The following is a 19,984-nucleotide window of genomic DNA, read 5'->3' on the forward strand; positions in this document are numbered from 1 at the left end:
AAAAGTCCTCACCAGGATTTTGCTCAGGCTTCCTGGATTGTGTTGATTCCACTAATTTTACCTGGATTGCACTAATTAGAAAATCTAGCAAGCTTGAGCAAAATCCTGGTGAGGACTTTTACTTTCGGAACCTGGAATTGACACCTCTGCTGGCTAGCGAGTCAACATGTGTATGAACACCTGCAATTCTCCTTCCCTTAATTTGATTTCGTGAGTATTGTTCCTGTTCCATTGTTCATTCCTTTTAGTGTTCTCCCTCTTTGTGTGTCTGATTATGCCGATCAACTTGTCAAACCTGGATGGCTCACCTGTTACGACCCCTGCCTGTTGTTACGACTATGATTATGGAATTCCTTCTAATAAATCTCGCTCTCCTCAGCATTTGTCTGCCTCCTAGCTGAGGAGGTGCCTGCGTTACATTTGTACTTATATTTTATTTTATGTTGTGCATTTGTAGCACACTTGTACTATTTAAAAGCTAGTCATTTAAAATGTTTATTTTAAAAAATGAAAATTTCCACCAGGGAAATTTTAGTAAGCACCAATGCAAACTGTCTATAAGAAACTATTTCTACTTTCTTTTGTTCCCCTCTCTTGAAGCTACATTTTATTTATTTGTAATAATTTAGGCTGTGTGTTTCCAGTGTAATATTCCTCTCTCACTATAGTTTACTAAATTCAGGTATCGCATGGTTAGTGTTGCTAGCTGGGAAAATAGTGAATCACTCAAATATCATAACTGGATACATTCAACCTAAAACATAATTAGCCTATAACTCACTAATGATTAAGTCAAGTCAAGTTTATTTGTATAGTGCTTTTCACAATCTTTACAAGATTAACAATCTTATGGGTCCAAATCCCTAATGAGCAAGCCAATGGCGACAGTGGCGAGGAAAAACTCCCTATGATGGAGGGGAATAGGAAGAAACCTCGGGAGGACCAAGACTCAAAAGGGAACCCATCGTCCATTGGGCGGCCCGTTAGCACAAGTCCGTGGTGCGCAGGGTGGTTCTACAGTAGTAGTCACAGTTCTCGTTCCCCGGCCAAGTAGTCACAGTCCCTTCAGTGTAGATGGTGAGCCTCTGATAGGAACTAGCATCCGCACGACCTCTTGTGGCAATGGCACGTCCAACCCTGGCATCAGTACATCCACAGGCAGGTGCTTGTATCCGGATAGGTGCGTGTATCCAGCAGGGACCAGTCCCCTTCGGGTGGCCTGGTTAAATACACAAATCACACAAAAACACAAAATCTAATTATACAGACTAATACACAAGTCACACACAAACCACACAATCAGACTAAGCATACTGATGATTACATGAGTAACACCAAAGGTAAAATACAAGACAGTATGACTCCTTTGCAATTAAAACACAATCACATTACTGATAAATATAAAACAATAATACATATTTCACTAACAATTTACAAAATCATTTACATTTACGGCATTTAGCAGACGCTCTTATCCAGAGCGACTTACAAAGTGCTTTGCATTCAATCACAGAATTCATCCTAGGAAATAGTACGAATAGGCCAGAATTCAAGATACCATTGAGTCAGACTACTACTAAACCACAGGAGTCAATGTCATTACCTAGTGTTTTTGCAAGTTAGACATTTGCCAAGAAGCACAAATAACCACAGACAGACATACCATTTAAAGAACCACGGCAAGTGGTATCAGCTGAGTGCTCTGGTAAGAACTCAACAAACAGGTGGGTCTTCAGTCTACGCTTGAAGATAGCAATAGACTCTGCAGTCCTAGCAGCTAATGGAAGATCGTTCCACCATCTAGGAGCCAGGACGGAGAATAGTTTGGAGCTTTGTCTTCCATGAGACTTTAAGCATGGAGTTTCGAGTCGAGGCAAGCTTGAGTTTCTGAGTGTTCGCTGTACGGATTGGCTTTTGACCATGGACATCATGTAGGGAGGGGCCAGTCCATTTTTGGCTTTGTAAGCAAGCATCAATGTTTTATATCTGATGCGTGCCGCTACTGGAAGCCAGTGAAGAGAGCGTAGCAGAGGAGTCACATGTGAGAACTTAGGGAGATTGAAGACCAGTCGTGCTGCAGCATTCTGAATTAGTTGTAGAGGTCTGATGAGGATGACAGGAGCACTGATAATCTGCTGTTGATAACCAAAAATCCCATAATGGTCGAATCTGTAATCCTGATGGTTGTCCACGGTGATGATGAATAGTCCACGAATGGTGATTCTTTCGGGCTTTCCTCACAGTTCCTTGCACACTGACGATGGTGATTGTTCTAATAATCCCGACGATCGGTTCTTGATGCCGTTCAGTCCTCTGGTCTTGTCTCTGTTCTCTGGCGTGGATCACAAAGTCTCTCATCATCCTGATGCACATCTTGTCAAGGCTTATTATTCTGTCCTGGTCCACAAACTGCAGTAGTCCTCTTGTCCTGGGAGCCTGCGTGAAATTCAGGTTGCACAGCTGTCGGTAGTCTCTAATCCAGGAAGAAGCACAGGAGACCCACATGATGGACAGAACGAAAGAGACAGAAAAGCAGAATAAAGACTACACACAGCTTTATGTTTTCATGAGAAATCTGGAAGATGAGTTAGGGTTACACAAACCTCAAAAGATGAAACAGAGTGTTGGGGGAAAGAGAAGGGGCAGATGTAAAACGCTCCAGTGATGGGCACAGCAGTTCTTTTAGATGAACTGAATCATTAGAATCAGTTCACTAAAAATATTCGTTCAAAAGATTTGTTCACCGAATCGTTCAGTGCTTGGCAGGACTCCAACCCACATGGGTCCACTATAATGATTCAAATTGGACTTTGACATTTTCAAATTTTTTGCTTAAATGTATCATTTCTCTGTGTACATCACAGCATTAAGGATATTTTTATCAATCACAAAATCATATTTTCTCATCTCAAGCATTAGCTCTTTATAATTATTGGTCATTTTTTCAAGATCTGGGCAATGTTTTTCTTCAACCCCATTACGTACACAGTGGCAGCTCTCTGAATATGATCATAAAATGCATTTCTGAAGAAATCAATATTTTCATATTAATCAGATGTCCTCAACATTAATACAATAATTGTGAATACAAATACTTTTTGCAATACTAAGGTCTGAAATGTTCCTTTTCATGAAAGTGCTGCTATCTACATTATTACTGCCGTTTGGCCTGAGTCTTGGTGTTTCTTTTTACCATGGATAATGAAGCTTTCAGTTTGCAGCCTCTGCCTCCTGCCACCTCTGTACATGCGTCACACCATGAAGGAATTCTCCACACAGGTGTACACACATCTGGAAGTGCCATTCTGATGGTGTATGTCTCCAAAATAATAAGGTGGTCTGCATGTAGAGACTACAACATAATGAACATAATCATACATTTTGATAAATGTCATATTATTCCGTTTTTATGTCATGTCAGACAAAATGTTTTCATAATGTAACATAGACTTGATATGCAGACCAGGAAGTGATGGCAGTACTTCACATGTACTGGGAGACACTGGAAGTGTTGTATAGTGTGGTGATGAGGCTGTTGGAACACAGGTGAATGAGAGGAGTATCCATGGAGACCAACAGTATTCAGGGGATGAAGCTCACTAGTGGCCAGAATGGTGCATGCGGCCGCTTCCCACACAGCATCCCTGAAGCAAGCAGAGCCAGTACAGTTTGTTTGCTGTGCACAAGGAACGCAGGACTGCAGGTGGAGAAGGTAGACATTAACATTACCTTCTTTCCTTATCATTTATTAAAAACTGCTTTAATTACCTAAGCTTACCAAAGTCTTTAAAAATGTATCACTATATTTGCCAACTGCTGACTAATAGGTGTTTGAGGGAATGCATGAGATGGGCATGGGCGAGGATCTGTACTATGATTAGATCAAAGGAGTTGGGACGAGATCTCCACAGTGGCATGGGTCCTCCACAGGATCATCATAGCTATAGCATAACTACTGACATTTAGTTAATTAACGGTGTTCAGTGTGAGGTTGAAGCGTGTACAGACTAAACTCCTAAGAGTTCAAGAGGTATAAGTGTATATTCTAAACTTTGCAGCAGTACACGGGCATTAAAGAATGTTAAAGGGAACCCCGGCTGGTAACACTTGTAAGCCTTAATATGATGTAACATAAAACAGGAAGATGATAAATCCTGCACCTAACATCCAGAGTCATGCAACAGGCTTGGCTAGGATGTATTAACCAACCAACAACCATGATCTAATAATACCTACACAATACTACTAAGAAGACAAGACAGATTTCACACACCCTATGCACACACTAGTTGCTTGAACAGAACACAGCAGCAGCTACAATCTGATACTGGCTCGACAAGGATCCAGAAGCACAGCGCACTATGTTCATGGTCCATTGCCTCAACTGCCAAGTACTCAGACCACCAAACAAACCTGGACTGACCTTCAAAACAAAGTGACATGGACACACACAATACCTTGCAAGCTTTTCCTTGGGGTCATCAGGAAGGCACCTCCCTTCGTTGGTGTTTCGATGAATTGAGCCCCCAACACCTCCAGAAGGCTCATCAGTGGAGTCTGGCGTCCCAGACCCACCCCCCTCCAAGCTCACAATGTAGCCCATCACAAAATTACCAACAACCCTGCTACCCGACGGCTATCGGAAAAGCCAAGTGACAATCCTACCCATATCTCAACATCACACCCACCAAACAATTTATCTCTTCAAGTACTATCCTTACCCCACCTACCCTCAGCCCTTCTTAGCCACACCCACTGACTAGATCTCTCAGCTACCTCTGACAACTCCTTTACCACTGCTCTCATCCCACAGCCTCTAAATCCAAACTCAGCCAGTAGTCTTGTGGCAGACTTCGCCACGAAACCCCTAGCCCCTACCTCTACAGGTCTAATATATGCTTGCCAGCCCCGCTCTCTTACCTCAGCCACCAAATCTGCATACTTCAACCTTTTCCTTTCATATGCTGCATCAACTTCGTCCTCAAACGGAACAGTTAGCTCTATGAAATACACTATTCGCTTACTTTCAGAGTACAACACAACATCTGGCCTCAAGTTTGTGACAACAATACACTCTGGAACCTGCAATTTACAGCCTACATCAACCAACAGTTTCCAATCTCTTGCATCAGCCCACTTATCGCCAACTTTTGAAAACTGTGCTGGCTCCTTGCTATGCTGCCCCTCACACACAAACCTAATTACTCTATTGGAACTAGCAACTGGCATGCCACTAACTTCCAAACGCTTCTTATCAAGTGCACCTGCCAGTGATTTAAGTACCTGATTATGCCTCCATGTATAACGTCCCTGTGACAAACTCACCTTGCATGCCGACAGGATGTGCTTCAATGTACCACTTCCTGCACATAGCTTACAAGTTGGATCCTCACCTAACCACTGCCCAAGGTTTTGTGGAGTTGGAAGCACATCATAAGTAGCTCCCACCAGAAACTTTATACGACTCGCATCCAATGCCCACAACTCTCGCCAGGTGATTCTCCTCTTCTCTACACTTTCCCATTTCATCCACTGACCCTGCTTACTCTGTCCTGCAGCTTTTGCCCGTCTTACTTCCTCCTCCTGCTCTCGAATAAAAAAAAAGATAAATGTTATAAAATAAAGAATGTTAAAGGGAACCCCGGCTGGTAACACTTGTAAGCCTTAATATGATGTAATTAATCTAAATTATTAAGACATGTTGTAAAAAAAAAAAAAAAAATCACAAAAGCAGCAAATTTATTTACAAATCAACACTTTTATTCGAAATATTTGACATATTGGCGCAGCCATGTTTTCTGACGCGCAATGCCTGCTGGGTAGATGACGTCAAATGGTTGCAGCGCGCTAAACTTGACTGCGGTTGGAAGGAGTTAATGTTAGTTAGCTGAGCTACCTTAAAAAAAACCATGCCACACTGTGTTGCCGTTGGATGTTATTTCCAGTCGAAAGGCAGTGGGAAGACTGATATTAGTCTTCACAGTTTTCCCAAAGATAAAAAGGAGAAAAATTTGGGAAGCAGCGTGTGGACGAACACAGCTACCAAAAGACCCGCGGCTCTGCTCTCTTCAGTCCCGATGCGTTTGAGTCATTCAGTAGAGCCTGACTGGTGAGAGTTGACGGGTGCTGTTGGTTTTAAACATAGACTAAAACACAATGCAGTGCCCAGTTTTCCCACACAGAAAGTACAAAAGCCCCAGAATGTGGAGCGAGAACCGCACGAAGAAACGTGAACATAAACATGCGCTGGATTCTCTGTCACTCACTTGGTGGGTGTTGTAGCCGCTGATGTCAGAAATGTTGCGTTCTGGCTCAAGCTGAAAAGGCTGAACAGTAGCCAGGTGTAGCTAGCTGTGCTCAAGCGCGACGGCCAGTCACTGCAACCATTTGACGTCACTACCTGCTGCGCCCGTCAGCAGTTATAAAAATGGCGACCTACGTGCAGAGGGATTTTACAGAAAATCTAATAAATCTGCTACTTTTTGTGAATTTTTACGTGTCTTAATAATTTAGAGTAATTACACGATATTAAGGCTTACATATGTTATCAGCCGGCGTTCCCTTTAAGACCTGGAAATACCTAGAACAAGCAAGCATCATATAAATAAAAGTTAAGATGATTCATGTGTGCGTTGCTCATGGGATAATGAGACATACAGCAATTTTTCCAGCTCTATTCACTCCTACAGAACAATGTTTACAGAGTCCCTTGGCCACACTGATTGGGAAGTTTGGTCTCTCAAATGGATCCCTTGACTAAGTTGTGGTATTGTTTTTATTTCATTTATTTTTTACTAAATAAAAAACTAACCCTGACATACTAAATAAATGAACCATACTATAAAACATAAATGTAAATTAATTATCTACCCTGTTCTTGAGGTCATTGATGATCTGGGTTGTTATTAATATGCAGCATCTTGTCACTCACCCGGTTAACGTTTTCTAGGGTTCCTGTCCAAAAGGCCCCTGTATTTTTTTCCAGCAGGAAAGGTTTGGCTGGGTAGCTGATATCATGACCCTCAAAGGAGAAAGACACGTACAAACAGCTGATCCTGCCTTTCAGGCTCAAATGCAGTGGTGGACTCGTCCGATACCACATCACATGTAACGGATGTTGACGTGCAGCTTGAAACTGAAAGTGGACTGAGAGTGATGGTTGTGGGCTCAGCAGCAACCTGTCTTTCCTCCTCATTCTGCTTCTTAACAGCACCCACAGAACCTCCATCAGGACCATCACCAGATGCAAACATCTTGGTCCGTTCTCTCTTCCAGGCTTTAAGCGAACTGCCTCGGAAAATCTGGGTAAAGAACTGCCGTTTCTTGCTCCTGGTCTTTTTCTTCTCCAGCAGACACACAGTCCCATTGAAGATGTCAAACTCCCCACCACAGATTGGTGTGGACAGCGCACTACCCTTATTCCCAGGTTGGGAAATAAATTTTGTCAACTGTCTCTGAATTATTGGATCTCAACTGACAGGATGTGGAATTGTCACCTAAGGAAAAAAAATATTGATTAGTGTAGTGTTATCTAAATTTGATAAGAACAAGCTCTTTAGGCCTGAACCAACATTCAACAATCATTCCTTTGGTTTTCATTACATTACATGTGCATTTAGGGACTAATTAGGTTAATTAGGCTGCGAGCGTGAATACAACTAACAACTTCAGCAAAGGACTGCTGAAGTTGCTCGCCTTAAGTAGGCTGCAAACACCTGCAGCCTATTGTGCCTGATTGCCCCCAGGTCTAGCTCGCGGGCTCCTCCTTGTGGCGACCGGAGGAACGGTCCTGGGTCCAACCCTGACAGTATGGACAAGGGAAGCGTGGATTAAAATCTATTATAGCTTCCTTATTAATATTTTACATGGTGAGCATATCTCGATAGGCTGATATCATACATCAAATAATGCTTTCCTTATCAAATCATGCTTTCAGTACAGACCCATTGTCACGGTACAGCTCCTGGCCCCTCCCCTTTGGCCGTGTGTTTATGTTGTCTACGTCTAGTCGTAGACAGGATCTCCGTCGGTGTGGTTGTGTCTGAGTGTGTTCATCAGTCTCACCTGTGGCTCATCTCGTGAACACTCGGCGCTTATGTGGTTTGTCTATTTAATGTGCGTTCGCGCATTGTCCCGTGCTCGTCTTTGTTAGTCATTTATGTCAGTCTTATACGTTCATGTGTGTAAGCTATACGTGCGCTGTCTGGACTATTTTTGTATTAAATAAAATAACATTTGTGGAAGACCATTGGACTCGTGCCTCGTCCGTCTCCCTGCGCCCAGCGTCACACCCATCTTTGTTTTTTTTTTTTACATCGCTACTAACTCTGTGTGCACTGTATGGACAAGGGAAACATGGATATGCAGTTTATTAGAACTTCTTTATTAGAACTTGTATATAAACCAAGCACAACACTAACTTTTTACAACAGTAACATTTTTTGCACACATATGTAAGACTAGTGTCTTTGTTGTATTCGGCACATTCAACATGTGCCCACCTACTGCAGAAATCTACACCTACCCCCCCAAAAAAAGCCATTAGGTACATATTAGTACTAATACTACTCCAGTTGTCTAATAATACAAAGTATGCTTATGTTATACATTACCATTTCAATCATGCTCTTGTCTGCATCAGATTCCAGCAAGGAGCACACCACACAGTAATCATCTGCATTCCCTAGAAACAATGATTTTAGTATGGTTTTAAACTGTAGCACTCATTCTCTAGAAATAATCATGTAGTAAAGAGTCTCTGCAGTAGCTTTATGGTACAGGACACAGATTGATAGTTTCGTTACCTTTGAGTCAGATGATGGAATATGGATTTATATGGGTTTTGACTAAAGAAAACTTTATGGCACTGCTTTCATGCAGTGTTTGATACCACTGAACTTTACACTGCAGCAGTGCATAGGCTACTTCAAGTCGTGCCTTGGTAACATCTTGTGGGGATGTCTGGACAGCGCTGATGTTTCTCCTCTGGAAATAATCTTCTGCAAACTGCAAAGTGGCATTTTACATGGTAAGAGTAATATCAGTTACTTATAAATGCCCATCACATTATTTTCAAAAGGTTTACCCTCAACACTAAAATCCCACAACTGCTGGAATCCTGCTGCTTGTTGTGCAGTATTGTTTGTACTGTCCATTTAGGCTCCTGGTCTCCATGGCCTGTCATCCTTAAGAAGTTCCTAATTATTGTTTTAAAAAAATGATAGAAGAACACAGTTTAACATCACACCAGTTCTTTTCAGAAAAAAGCTCCAAAATTAGCACTGTAAAATAGCAATGTTAAAATGTTATTACCGCCAGTTACATAGCAGCTTGCGCTCGAGTGCACTTTCATTTGCCAGGGGATCGATCAACACAAGGACCTTGTCAGACATGTTGACAATCTAAAAGAAATTAGTTCATTCATGTTATTCTCTCGTCATATTATAACATTCTGCTGCATCATAGCACAATTAGAATATCTCTGTACGATTCATGCAAATAATGACTGATGTACACTACCAGTCAAATGTTTGAACACAAAAAAAGGCATTTTAATCTAAAGGATTATGCCTTAATTTGTTTATAAGACAATTTGGGAAGGTTGTTGTATATATTAATTAATTCTCAACATACTTGATTTTAAATGCACCCTTTATTTCAGAACTTTAGTTCTCTACAAGGTCTCTGCATGTGAGAATGTGTTCAGGACTGATGTTAAAGCATCATAGGTGCTGCTTCATGAACAGGACAGTTACTTCAAAGAATCTAATATTTGTTTATTAGAGCATAAATAGAGCACAGCATTCGTTCATTGCTTTAGCATCTTTCCAGTTTTTTTATGTCAAAAATAATAAAAATAAACAAAGTAGGTGTGACCAAACATTTGACTTGTAGTGTAAACAAACCTGCTCTGAAAAATAAGGAAAGGTAAACAAACCACTAAAACCCAGTGAGCCCCAGTGTTTACAGGGCACATCCAGATTTCCTCCAGTGGAAACGTCATCTAAAGAATGTGTTGAATACAAAGTTGTCATTATTGTTACTGATAATCATTACTGCTAGACTGTAAAAGTGATGAAAGTACCTTTTTGAGCCTCTGGAATTGTCCAGAAAACAACGATGTTGCAATAACGCCACAGAGCTGGTGAACAGCTTTCTGTTAAGAACAACTGAAATTTTAATTATGTTGCAAGAAATACCTAACACAGCTACATAAATATAATTGCCACTTACCTGCTGTTTTTCAATGAGTGTGTGCAAGTACGCATCAATAACCTGCATTGTAAAATAAACAACCATTAAAGATTGTTATACTTCCTCTTGTAATACATTTTGACAGTGATTTGGTCTCTTACATCATCAGCCAGCCACTCGGTCCCATGCAGTGTACGGAAAGACGAATCAAACAGTTTATATGGTCCAACAACTGCCTCCACCCGACCACAGTCTTCTGCAGCCCACAACATTCGAACTGAAAGCACAGCATGAATGTCAAAGCATAGATATTTGTTTTTTTCTAATCTCTGTACTATTACAGTTACATGGCCAAAAGCATGTGAATACATGAACACCATTCTCATTTGCCCTAGTTTAACGCCAGGGCCTTTCAAACCCAGGGCCATCTATACACAATTCCCTATGCCATTGCATGATGTAGAATTAAGATTTCCCTCCCATACAATGACCATGCCTGGCCAGATCAGTTCATTAGAAGAGGTATGCACATACTTTTGGCAACATAGTGCATCTGACAAACGTCCAACAGGTCAAAATGGCCAACGGGCCAACATGTATAGTTTGAACAGGCCAAATCCCTTTCATGCAAACTATAAACAAGGGTAGGCTGAACAAATGACCAACAGGTCAAACTTGAACACAGAACTCATTAACAACCTCTTTCTTGTATGCTTTCCTGTATGGCTGATGAACCTGGGGGATGCTTCAACAGTCAACAGTGGTAATTGTCACATACACTGTTGACTGGTATACAGAAAACTGTGAAAGGCAAACTCATCATACTCTAATGATTGTGTAATTGAAAAAATGTCTGTATAAAGACTCATTGAATAATAAGGAATGGATCAAATAAACACTAAACAAGAAACAATATATTCAAGACCTATGTAGGCCTCAATTTACCTCTGTTGTTGCATCACAGACTTGAGTGTGTTTTTTAGGGGCAAAGTGGATAACTGATGGTCTCTGTGGCAGGTAAATGTCTTCAGTTAGTCTTTCCAAATCTCCTCCCATGGTCAAAGAGTTGGGGCCATCAGAACATGTGCTGGTCTCATTCTCTTTGAGGATCTTGTGAGATTCTTGAGTGGTGACTTGCCTGTCATCATTTTGGCTTCTTCTGTATGGCTTGATGTGGTTGACACCCAGGTCTACTGACGCACCCATGCGTCAAAGATGGCCACCGTGCGAGTATATACATTAATGTTATTAATATCTCAGCGATACAACATCGCAGGCACACGGTTAGAACGTGTTTGAAAACTGGAAACTGTTTTCAAAAAAATGTTAATTCATGCTTGAGCAGACTGGCCACAAGATGGCAATACATGACCGAGTTGAAGCACGCCCGTATATGGCTAATCCTTTTATGGCTTGCACAAGGGGGGGGGTTATTGCTCCTGCCTGTGACTGCTGTGACTGGCGGATTCAAGTGTCAGTCATTACATGACCGCTGACATCACTCACATCGCCCTTTACGGATGTAGGAGGGTTTTAGGACGGCATTAGATCCGTTTCACCTCGGACAAACACGGAAATACACTTTGACGGCCGCTAGCTAGCGAGCTAGCGTCTACTCACCTACATGGCGATGGTGAAGGTATGTTGATGATCGATGACTAATAGAATGTTATTTTGCAATATTGATCACTATAATAGCGGGCGATCACAGATAGGGTCGCGAATTTCGCGATGGTCCCGTGTAGTTAGTTCGCTAGCTAGCAGCTAGCTAGCATCTGGCTAGCTAGCGTCTACTGATGAACCTGTGTTGATTTCCTGAGGGGTTTATGAAAAATATAAACGATCGATGACTAAATGCAATATCGATCACTATATTAGCGGGCGATCACAGATAGGGTCGCGAATTTCGCGATGGTGTACTGTAGTCCTGTTTGTAGTTCTATGTAGCATCTAGCTAGCTAGCGTCTACTGATGACCCCCATATTGTAGGCCTGAGGAGAGACTCGTGACCGATGACCTACGACCTCAGGAAACATATCGCCCTTTGCGGAAGTTTTGGCCGCTTTTTGACGCCTGAGGTAAACAAACCGGTTTTGCTCAGTAGTTTACTACTACTACTACTAGCCCTTACTACTACTACATAGCGGTTATGAACCTATGTTGATTTCCTGAAGGGTTTTATGAAAAGTATAACAGATCGAAGGCTAAATGAATGTTATTTTGCAATATTGCTCACTATAATAGCGGACGATCGCAGATCGGCTCGCGATGTGTTACTAGCTGTCTAGCTAGCCTCCTGGCTAGCTGGCTGGCTAGCTAGAAACTGCTTCTGTGCAAAATTCGTAATTTATTCTTTATAAAATTATTTTTACTTATTTTTTTATTATTTCGTATTTGTCTTTTGCCTATATGCTTGCTTTGTAGATGTGAAAGTATAGTATATAATAATCTAGATGAGTGGATATGGTTTTGGATATGCTGATTTAGCCTGTAGTTCAGGAGTTTGATGGGAGTTTCGTAGTTTGGTGTACACATTTTTGTACTTGTATACTACTATATATATTACATGTTTCACTATTTTTGTGAAGCAAACCCTTGAGCAAACATATTTCAAGCAACAATATTATTGATCTTTTAGTAAATGTGTAATTTCATATAAAATATGAAAATTTTTGAAAATATGCCTCATATTTCCAGGTTTAGGACCATATTATTTATTTATGCAATACTCTAAGTCAATGTAACCTCATTAGGAAGAGAGCTGAGATTGTTCTGAACATTTTGATATGAGACATGTGGGTAAAATGCTATAATTAAGTATGTTTAGAGACACATTTATGTAACCATGCTTAAACAGCAAAAATGCCCATAGTGTATGTCTGTGTCTCTCTCTGTTCAATAAAAACAAGTTGCTGTGCGCAATTGGCTGCCGCTTCTCGCCGGTGTGTGATTGGTTGTCTGAGAGGTAGCTGTCTTAACAATTGTAAAGCGCCTTGGGTATCGTGAAAAGGCACTATATAAATTGAAACATTCATTCATTTATAAAAAAAATTAGACATACTTCATTCACAAATTCTCTTCCCTGATCAGAGAGTATTCTATTTGGACAACCATGTCTATATAAAATTGAGCAAATATTTCGTCCCACTTCAGCTGTTGATTTTGTCTTTATTGGGAAAGCTTCAACCCATTTGGAAAAGTAATCTGTGGCTGTCAGGATATACTGGAAGCCATCGGCAGTTTTTGGAAGCGGTCCTGTCCAATCAATGCCAATGAGCTCCCAGACAGCAGATACCTATAAATTTAAAACATACATGTTTTATTTTACATTTCAACATTTTTCTTAAAAGCTGTTGTATATTATAGAGATACCACTGGACATTTACTTTTATACACTCCAATGGCTGGGCACCAGTCAAAGGTTTTCCAGTTCGCTGGCACTGATCACATTCCAAGACCATTAAGAAAGTCACTGTTAATATTTATGCAGATTTATCAACAGCTCAAAACACACAAGAACGCACTTCAACACATACCCAGTTGTCAAGATCAATGGTCATGCCAAGCCAGTAAAATCTGGAGCACACTGCAGCTCGAGTTTTCAGGATGCCTGAATGTCCTCCAATCGGAGAGGCGTGAAATTCCTGAAAGCTTTCTTGCCTCTTCTTTGGATTTTATGGCTTTTCTACTTTTAAAGAAAAGCTGTCCTTCTGCATTGAATATTCATTAACATTCATTAAAGTCGTATAATAATTAAAGAGCTACCTTACCAAGACACTGGCTACATTTAAACAAATAAATGCTCACCCTTTTCAGTAAATTTGGAAGCATACCTCCTCAAATGTAATTTTTGGGAGTTATTATACCCAGATGGGTATGATCCCTGAGAGAGGAAGTTGAATACCTCATCCCACCTGTTCTCCATAGCTATATATGGATAGGGAGAGAGAAGAGATGGGATAACTTTTATAATTTTATTTGGATGTAAAATGGTACATTTCATAGTACATCTCTATTATATATAGAGTACTGAGTATAATGTGCTATATATCTTATCTTTTGTTTGTTTTTAAGGCATGGATTACAGTGAAGTAGAGAGCATGGAAAGAAATCTCTTAAATTTTGCGCTGACCATTCTGAACATTCTAGAAAAGTGGAGGCACCACCACGAATTTGCCTCATGAAATCCTGCCTCATGTCATCTTTGCAAAGCCAGTATGTAAAACATTTACATGTTTATAGGTCAAAATGACAATAGAAACAAATGACAAGCCTGTGGGTCTGCGCATGTGCAAAACCGCAAACGAGCACAACTCGATGCTAAGCACAACTCGACAGAACACCGTCTGTCAGGGGAGGTCAGTGTGAGAGCCTGTGCTACAGGTCCATGAAGAAGGAGTCACCACACAGTTTACGAGTAGGGAGGAGGAAGTGTAGGGCTAAAACAGGGGTTTCATATTTCAGTCCTGTGTCCACAACACTGCACAGTTTAGCATTAAATTATTTTTAATTTTATACAACTGTATTGTTCTAAAATTGGAATAACATTGAGCTGTTGGTATCCTGGAGCTGAGCTTGAAACTCTATGGCAGTGTTTCTCAGTCCTGTTCCTAACTGCTCCACACAGTTTTAAATATTCCACGATTCAACACACTAAGTATTGAATGTACATGATCTAGCTCCAACTGCTTATCAAACAAACGGTTTATTAAGTCACTAGTGAAGTGGATTATGTGTGTTGAGCTATGTGAATTACCACAAGTAGGATTAAGAGACACTGCTCTAGGAATGAATATATTGGCAAAACAGAGTCCCCAGAGTCAGTCCTGTCAACACTATACTTTGCAGTTTTTTTGTGTTCCTCCAATATGACAGTTTTTTACTTAGTTAATGAGCTGAATCTGGTATTATAAATGAGGAAAAGCACTAAAATATGCATGACATGGGGTCTCAGTGACTGGGTTGGAGTCTCTGTTTGTCGTTAAGTTCAGATGTTCACTGTTTTTGACTAACAAAAGTTAAGGGGTTTGTTGACAGGTTAGACCACATATGTCAAAGTCAAGGCCCGCGGGCCAGATCCGGCCCGTGAATTGATTATCTATGGCCCCCTGGATGATATTTAATTACTATTAGAACCGGCCCGCAGGACACAGCCACCCGATGGTGTTTTGCACGCACAAACACTACATTCCCCACAATGCAACGGTAGCCCGCAAAGTCACTGTAGCGCACACAAGCGGCGAGGGTCCGCGCAGCGAAAATGACGTAATCGCAGTGGCTTCACCTGTGCGCTCTGTCGATTCGTGAGGTCGTGCACCTCTCGAATTTTGCAACTTTGCGCGCACCAGCACATTAAACTTAATTAAGTTAAATATTTATACATATATTCGAAATGATTCGTTTTTTATTCACATTATTTAATGGTTGTTTATTTTCAAAACGCCCAATCTTAACGTCTTCACGTTCTCTCATGTTTCGTCCTGGAATTACAAGAGGCTCGTATTTGTTAACGCAATACAAGAGAACTGGGGTGAGTTTCCCAAAACGTTCTTAGCACTAAGTACTTCGTAACCTCGTTCTTATGTACGAGGTTAAGAAGTACTTAGTGCTAAGAACGTTTTGGGAAACTCACTCCTGTTCAGTCAGACAGATATTTGTTGTGAAACGAAGTAGTTACAATTTCAAGCATTTTCAAGTACTTAGCCTAAATTCCAGCACTTTTCAAACCTTTATTACTTTATTCAGTGGCGCAAAAAGGGGGCATGCAGCGTATGCGACGCATAGGGGCGCTGCACTAGAGGGGGTGCCAAATCGATGAGATATAATACTTAATTTGTGTCCATCTTACGTTCGCCACCCCCCCCCTCCCCCCGTCAACAACTTTCGTTCGTTCCGATAGTATGTTTGCATACACCTCAGAAAGTAAGTAATTGCACCCCTGACTTTATTCATTTAATGTACAGGACATGTTTTCTTTGAAGGAAGTTTGTTTTTATCTGTTTGCTTGCTGAAAAATGTTTTCACTTGAAATTACTGACAGATCCATAAGAAAATATTGCTTTATTCATTTAAGCATTAAATAATATACACTGTGTTAGGTCTTGGTTCAATAGGCTATGTGCAATCATTTCAATATGTTTTAATAAACATTGAACCAGTCCGGCCCTCTGCTTGTAGCAAATTTGGTTTTTTGGCCCTCTGTGTATTTGACTTTGACATCCCTGGGTTAGACAGATATACATGTCTCAGGATTATGTATAACTTGAGCATTATTTTAATGTCAGTGATAGCCTATCCATGTTCTGTATGCAAAATCTATTGTCATAAAATAAGCAAACGGGTCCAGGTTCCATTCTTGGGGTTCTTATGCCATGCACATTTTTTTTCTCCATTTTAAAACACTTTTTTTACTCGGCCCCACCCACATTGATCTTAATTTGCTAAATAGGTCAATCAGGTTTTAGAAAAGGTAAAACACAACGTGTGATATAGGATCCCCAGGACTGGTATACGGAACCCCTGAATTAAACAAAGTCATTACTAATTTTGCTTACCCTCTTACAGATTGGACTTTCTGATTCAACTCCTGTTGTGCTGAGACACGCATGCTGTTCACATGTCGCAGACACTGCCCTATGCAAACGTATAGTGGCTTTGCTTTTTCAAACTGCACATTTTTCTCAGCTCAGTGTGCCAGTTGTTCCCCCTGTGCACAGCTGTACTGAAACTGAACAGTGCTGGCACAAACCTTGGACAATCGTAAGTTTATAATAATCACACTAGATGAATGATCTAATTTAATGCACTTCTTCTTTCGGCTATTCTCTTTCAGGGGTCACCACAGCGGATCAAACTCCTCCATCTGGCCCTGTCCTGAGTGTCCTCCACTGACACCCCAGCCACTCTGATATCCTCTACCACTGCATCCATAAACCTCCTCTTAGGTCAAGAACTCCACTGCTGTCTCTCCCAAACATTTCCATGCCTCCACTGGAATATCATCAGGTCCAACTGCCTTACCACACTTCATTCTCTGAATTGCAGCCCTTACTTCCTCCTTGCTCACCTGAGGCACTTCCTGATTCACAACCTCTACCTCTTCTAACCTTCTTTCCCTTTCATTCTCTTGATTCATCAGCTCCTCAAAATACTCCTTTCACCTTCCCAAGACACTCTCCTCACCAGACAACACATTTCCATCTTTATCCTTTATCATCCTAACCTGCTGCACATCCTGCCCATCACAGTTTCTCTGTCTGGCCAATCTGTACAGATCCTTTTCCCCTTCCTTAGTGTCCAACTTCTCATACAGCTTGCTATATGCCTTCTCTTTAGCTTCTGCCACTGCTCTCTTTGCCTTGCGACACATCTCCTTGTACCTCTGTCTACTTTCTTCATCTCGCTGAAAATCCCAATTCTTTTTAGCCAACCGCTTTCCTCTCAAACTTTCCTGAACTTCCTCATTCCACCACCACGACTCCTTGTCTATCTTCCTCTGTCCTGAGGTCAAGTACCTTCCTAGCCACATCCCTCACTGCATTTGAAGTTTCATCCCAGGTATCCAGAACACCACCACCATTACCCAGTACCTGCCTCACCTCATCCCTGAATTTTACACCACAGTCCTCATCCTTTAACTTCCACCACCTGATCTTAGGTTCCGCTCTCACTCTCTTCCTCTTCTTCACCTCCAACATCATCCTACATATCACCATCCTATGCTGTTTAGCTACGCTCTCCCCGGGTAACACCTTGCAATCACTAACCTCTTTCAGGTTTCGTCTCCTACAGAGGATATAGTCGACCTGTGTGCATCTTCCACCACTCTTATGTTACCCTGTGCTCTTCCTTTATCTTAAAGTAAGTGTTAACTACAGCCATCCTTTTAGCAAAATCTACCACCATTTGTCCTTCCATATTCCTTACATTAACACCATATCTACCCAACACCTCCTCATCATCACTGTTCCCTCCACCAACATGTCCATTTGAATCTGCTCCAATAACCACTCTCTTCATTAGGAACCTGCAAAACAACTTCATCTAACTCTCTCCAGAATTCTTCTTTCTCCTCCACATCACAACCTACCTGAGGAGCATAAGTACTGATGACCTTCATCATCACCCCATCGATCTCCAACTTTACACAGATCACCCTGTCACTTTACCTCCACTACACTCTTACTAAATTCATCCTTCAGGATTACCCCTACTCCATTTCTCTTCCTGTCTGCACCATGATAGAAGAGTTTGAAGCCACCACCAATGCTCCTGGCCTTGCTCCCCTTCCACTTGGTCTCCCGTACACACAGTATATCTATCTTCCTTCTGTCCATCGCATCAGCTAGCTCTCTCCCTTGACCTGTCATAGAGCCCACATTCAACGTACCAACTCTAACCTCCACTTTCCTGCTCTGCCTCCTCTCCTTCAGCTTCAGAACCCTCTTCCCCCCTCTCCTCCTCGTCCCAACAGTAGTCCAATTTCCGCTAATGCCCTGCCTCGACCGACCCGGTATGGAATTTCTGTTTTTGATCCGCATCATTTGATTTGGCGCAGTTTTTACACCGGATGCCCTTCCTGACGCAACCCTCCCTATTTATCCAGGCTTAGGACCGGCACTAAAATACACTGGTGTGTGCACCCTAGTGGCTAGGTTATCTAATTTAATGCACTGCCTGAATTAAATTACAGCAACTTTTGTCCATATTATTAGGGTGTAAAGCCAGGAGCAATCAACAACATGGTGATCACAAAACCTGTGCCGAATGGAACATCTCAAGGTGGAGTTAGGTATGGTGCTTAATTACTTCTAATTAGACATGCAATTGTGCAGTTTAGCTGCTCTACCACAAATGTATAGTTACAATTAACTTTAATTTAAATATTCTAATTTAATATTAAACTAAATGCTTATAGTTTGGGATATTGTCTGTACTTGAATTTGTAGGAGTGGACTCTACAGGGGCATGGTGACCACTGTAGGCATGGCATCCCACAAGCCAGCTGTGCAGTGTGCATTTGGTATGGTGCAGGAAGGCATTGGTCTGTCATATCAGCAGCCTGTTTTACCATCACGACACATCACTCTCCACCCTGATGTGCCATCAACCCCACTTCTTCCTCTAAAAGACCACCACCTTGATGCACCCACCTGTGCTTTTGTGTGCACTGAACAGGAACTCTTTCACCTGAAGTCTTTGGAGGTGTCACTTGATATGGCTCACAGAATTGAGATGTCAACTCTGGCTCAAGCCTAGAGTAACAGCGTCACGTTTTCGTGAGGTGTGCCATGTCAGAGGGCATAGCTCTGCAGAGTCCCTTGCTGAACGCATCATCAGAGGTACCAGACGGACGGCTGAAATGAAGAGAGGTCTAGAGATGGAGTCCGGAGCAGCATCTGAGTATTGCAGGATACTCAATGTAAATCACACACCATGTGGCCTCATCATCCACCCAGATGCTCCCTGGCTTGGTGCAGCCCCTGATGGTGTCGTATTTGACCCCACTGAATACCCCCAGTTTGGCTTGGTCGAGATTAAATGCCCTAATGTGAAGAATTACATTGACTGTAAGTATCTGTATATGGAGTACGGATGTTCAAAACTAAAAAAAGACGTGCGTATTACTGGCAGATTCAAATGTCAGTTACTAATCAGCGGGCTTCACTGGTGTGATTGTGGTGTGGGCTAAGGAGGATTTTTTTTTGTGGAGCGTGTTTATATGAATGCAGATGTACAGAGACAAATTCGTGAGAAGACAGATTTATTTTACTTCTACACATATATGACA

General features: G+C 41.5%; 1 protein-coding gene and 2 long non-coding RNA genes across 10 annotated transcripts; 1 reads left to right on the forward strand and 2 right to left on the reverse strand.

Annotated features, from left to right (window-relative positions):
* Positions 1-787: 787 nt before the first annotated feature.
* LOC143485537 (uncharacterized) lies at positions 788-2,089 on the reverse strand. The gene is made up of 2 exons (XR_013122911.1): positions 1,664-2,089; positions 788-1,219 (listed from the first exon to the last, which is right to left on the reverse strand). It is a non-coding gene; the product is annotated as an uncharacterized LOC143485537 (long non-coding RNA).
* A 12-nt stretch (positions 2,090-2,101) lies between these two features.
* On the reverse strand, positions 2,102-9,387 carry LOC143485535 (uncharacterized). 4 transcript variants are annotated; one of them, XR_013122908.1, is made up of 7 exons: positions 9,313-9,387; positions 9,086-9,197; positions 8,613-9,006; positions 6,932-7,801; positions 3,464-3,697; positions 3,194-3,352; positions 2,102-2,473 (listed from the first exon to the last, which is right to left on the reverse strand). It is a non-coding gene; the product is annotated as an uncharacterized LOC143485535 (long non-coding RNA). The 4 variants fall into 4 exon arrangements; XR_013122907.1 differs by having other exon boundaries at positions 8,613-8,683; positions 8,805-9,197; XR_013122909.1 differs by having other exon boundaries at positions 3,464-3,644; positions 8,613-9,197.
* Positions 3,524-19,938, forward strand: LOC143485533 (uncharacterized). Of its 5 annotated transcripts, none has more exons than XM_076984986.1 (3): positions 3,524-3,712; positions 18,909-18,985; positions 19,143-19,938. In XM_076984986.1, exons 1-3 carry the CDS (start codon positions 3,551-3,553, stop codon positions 19,450-19,452), a joined length of 549 nt encoding a protein of 182 aa, XP_076841101.1. In that variant the 5' UTR covers positions 3,524-3,550; the 3' UTR covers positions 19,453-19,938. The 5 variants fall into 5 exon arrangements, 2 of the variants coding, with proteins under 2 accessions (XP_076841101.1, XP_076841102.1); XR_013122904.1 differs by lacking the exons at positions 3,524-3,712; positions 18,909-18,985; positions 19,143-19,938 and adding exons at positions 11,633-11,833; positions 12,184-12,272; positions 17,027-17,136; XM_076984987.1 differs by lacking the exon at positions 3,524-3,712 and adding an exon at positions 11,662-11,833.
* The last annotated feature ends 46 nt before the right edge of the window (positions 19,939-19,984 follow it).

The sequence above is a fragment of the Brachyhypopomus gauderio genome, unplaced genomic scaffold (assembly GCF_052324685.1).
Source record: "Brachyhypopomus gauderio isolate BG-103 unplaced genomic scaffold, BGAUD_0.2 sc37, whole genome shotgun sequence".
Lineage (NCBI taxonomy): Eukaryota > Metazoa > Chordata > Actinopteri > Gymnotiformes > Hypopomidae > Brachyhypopomus > Brachyhypopomus gauderio.

Bases quoted from the DNA above. Each gene is read 5' to 3' on its own strand.
- LOC143485533 (XM_076984986.1), top strand. From the start codon at position 3,551: ATGAGAGGAGTATCCATGGAGACCAACAGTATTCAGGGGATGAAGCTC. The intron at 3,713-18,908 runs GTAGACATTAAC...CCATATTATTAG, and splicing joins CAGGACTGCAGGTGGAGAAG to GGTGTAAAGCCAGGAGCAAT. The intron at 18,986-19,142 runs GTATGGTGCTTA...TTGAATTTGTAG, and splicing joins ACATCTCAAGGTGGAGTTAG to GAGTGGACTCTACAGGGGCA.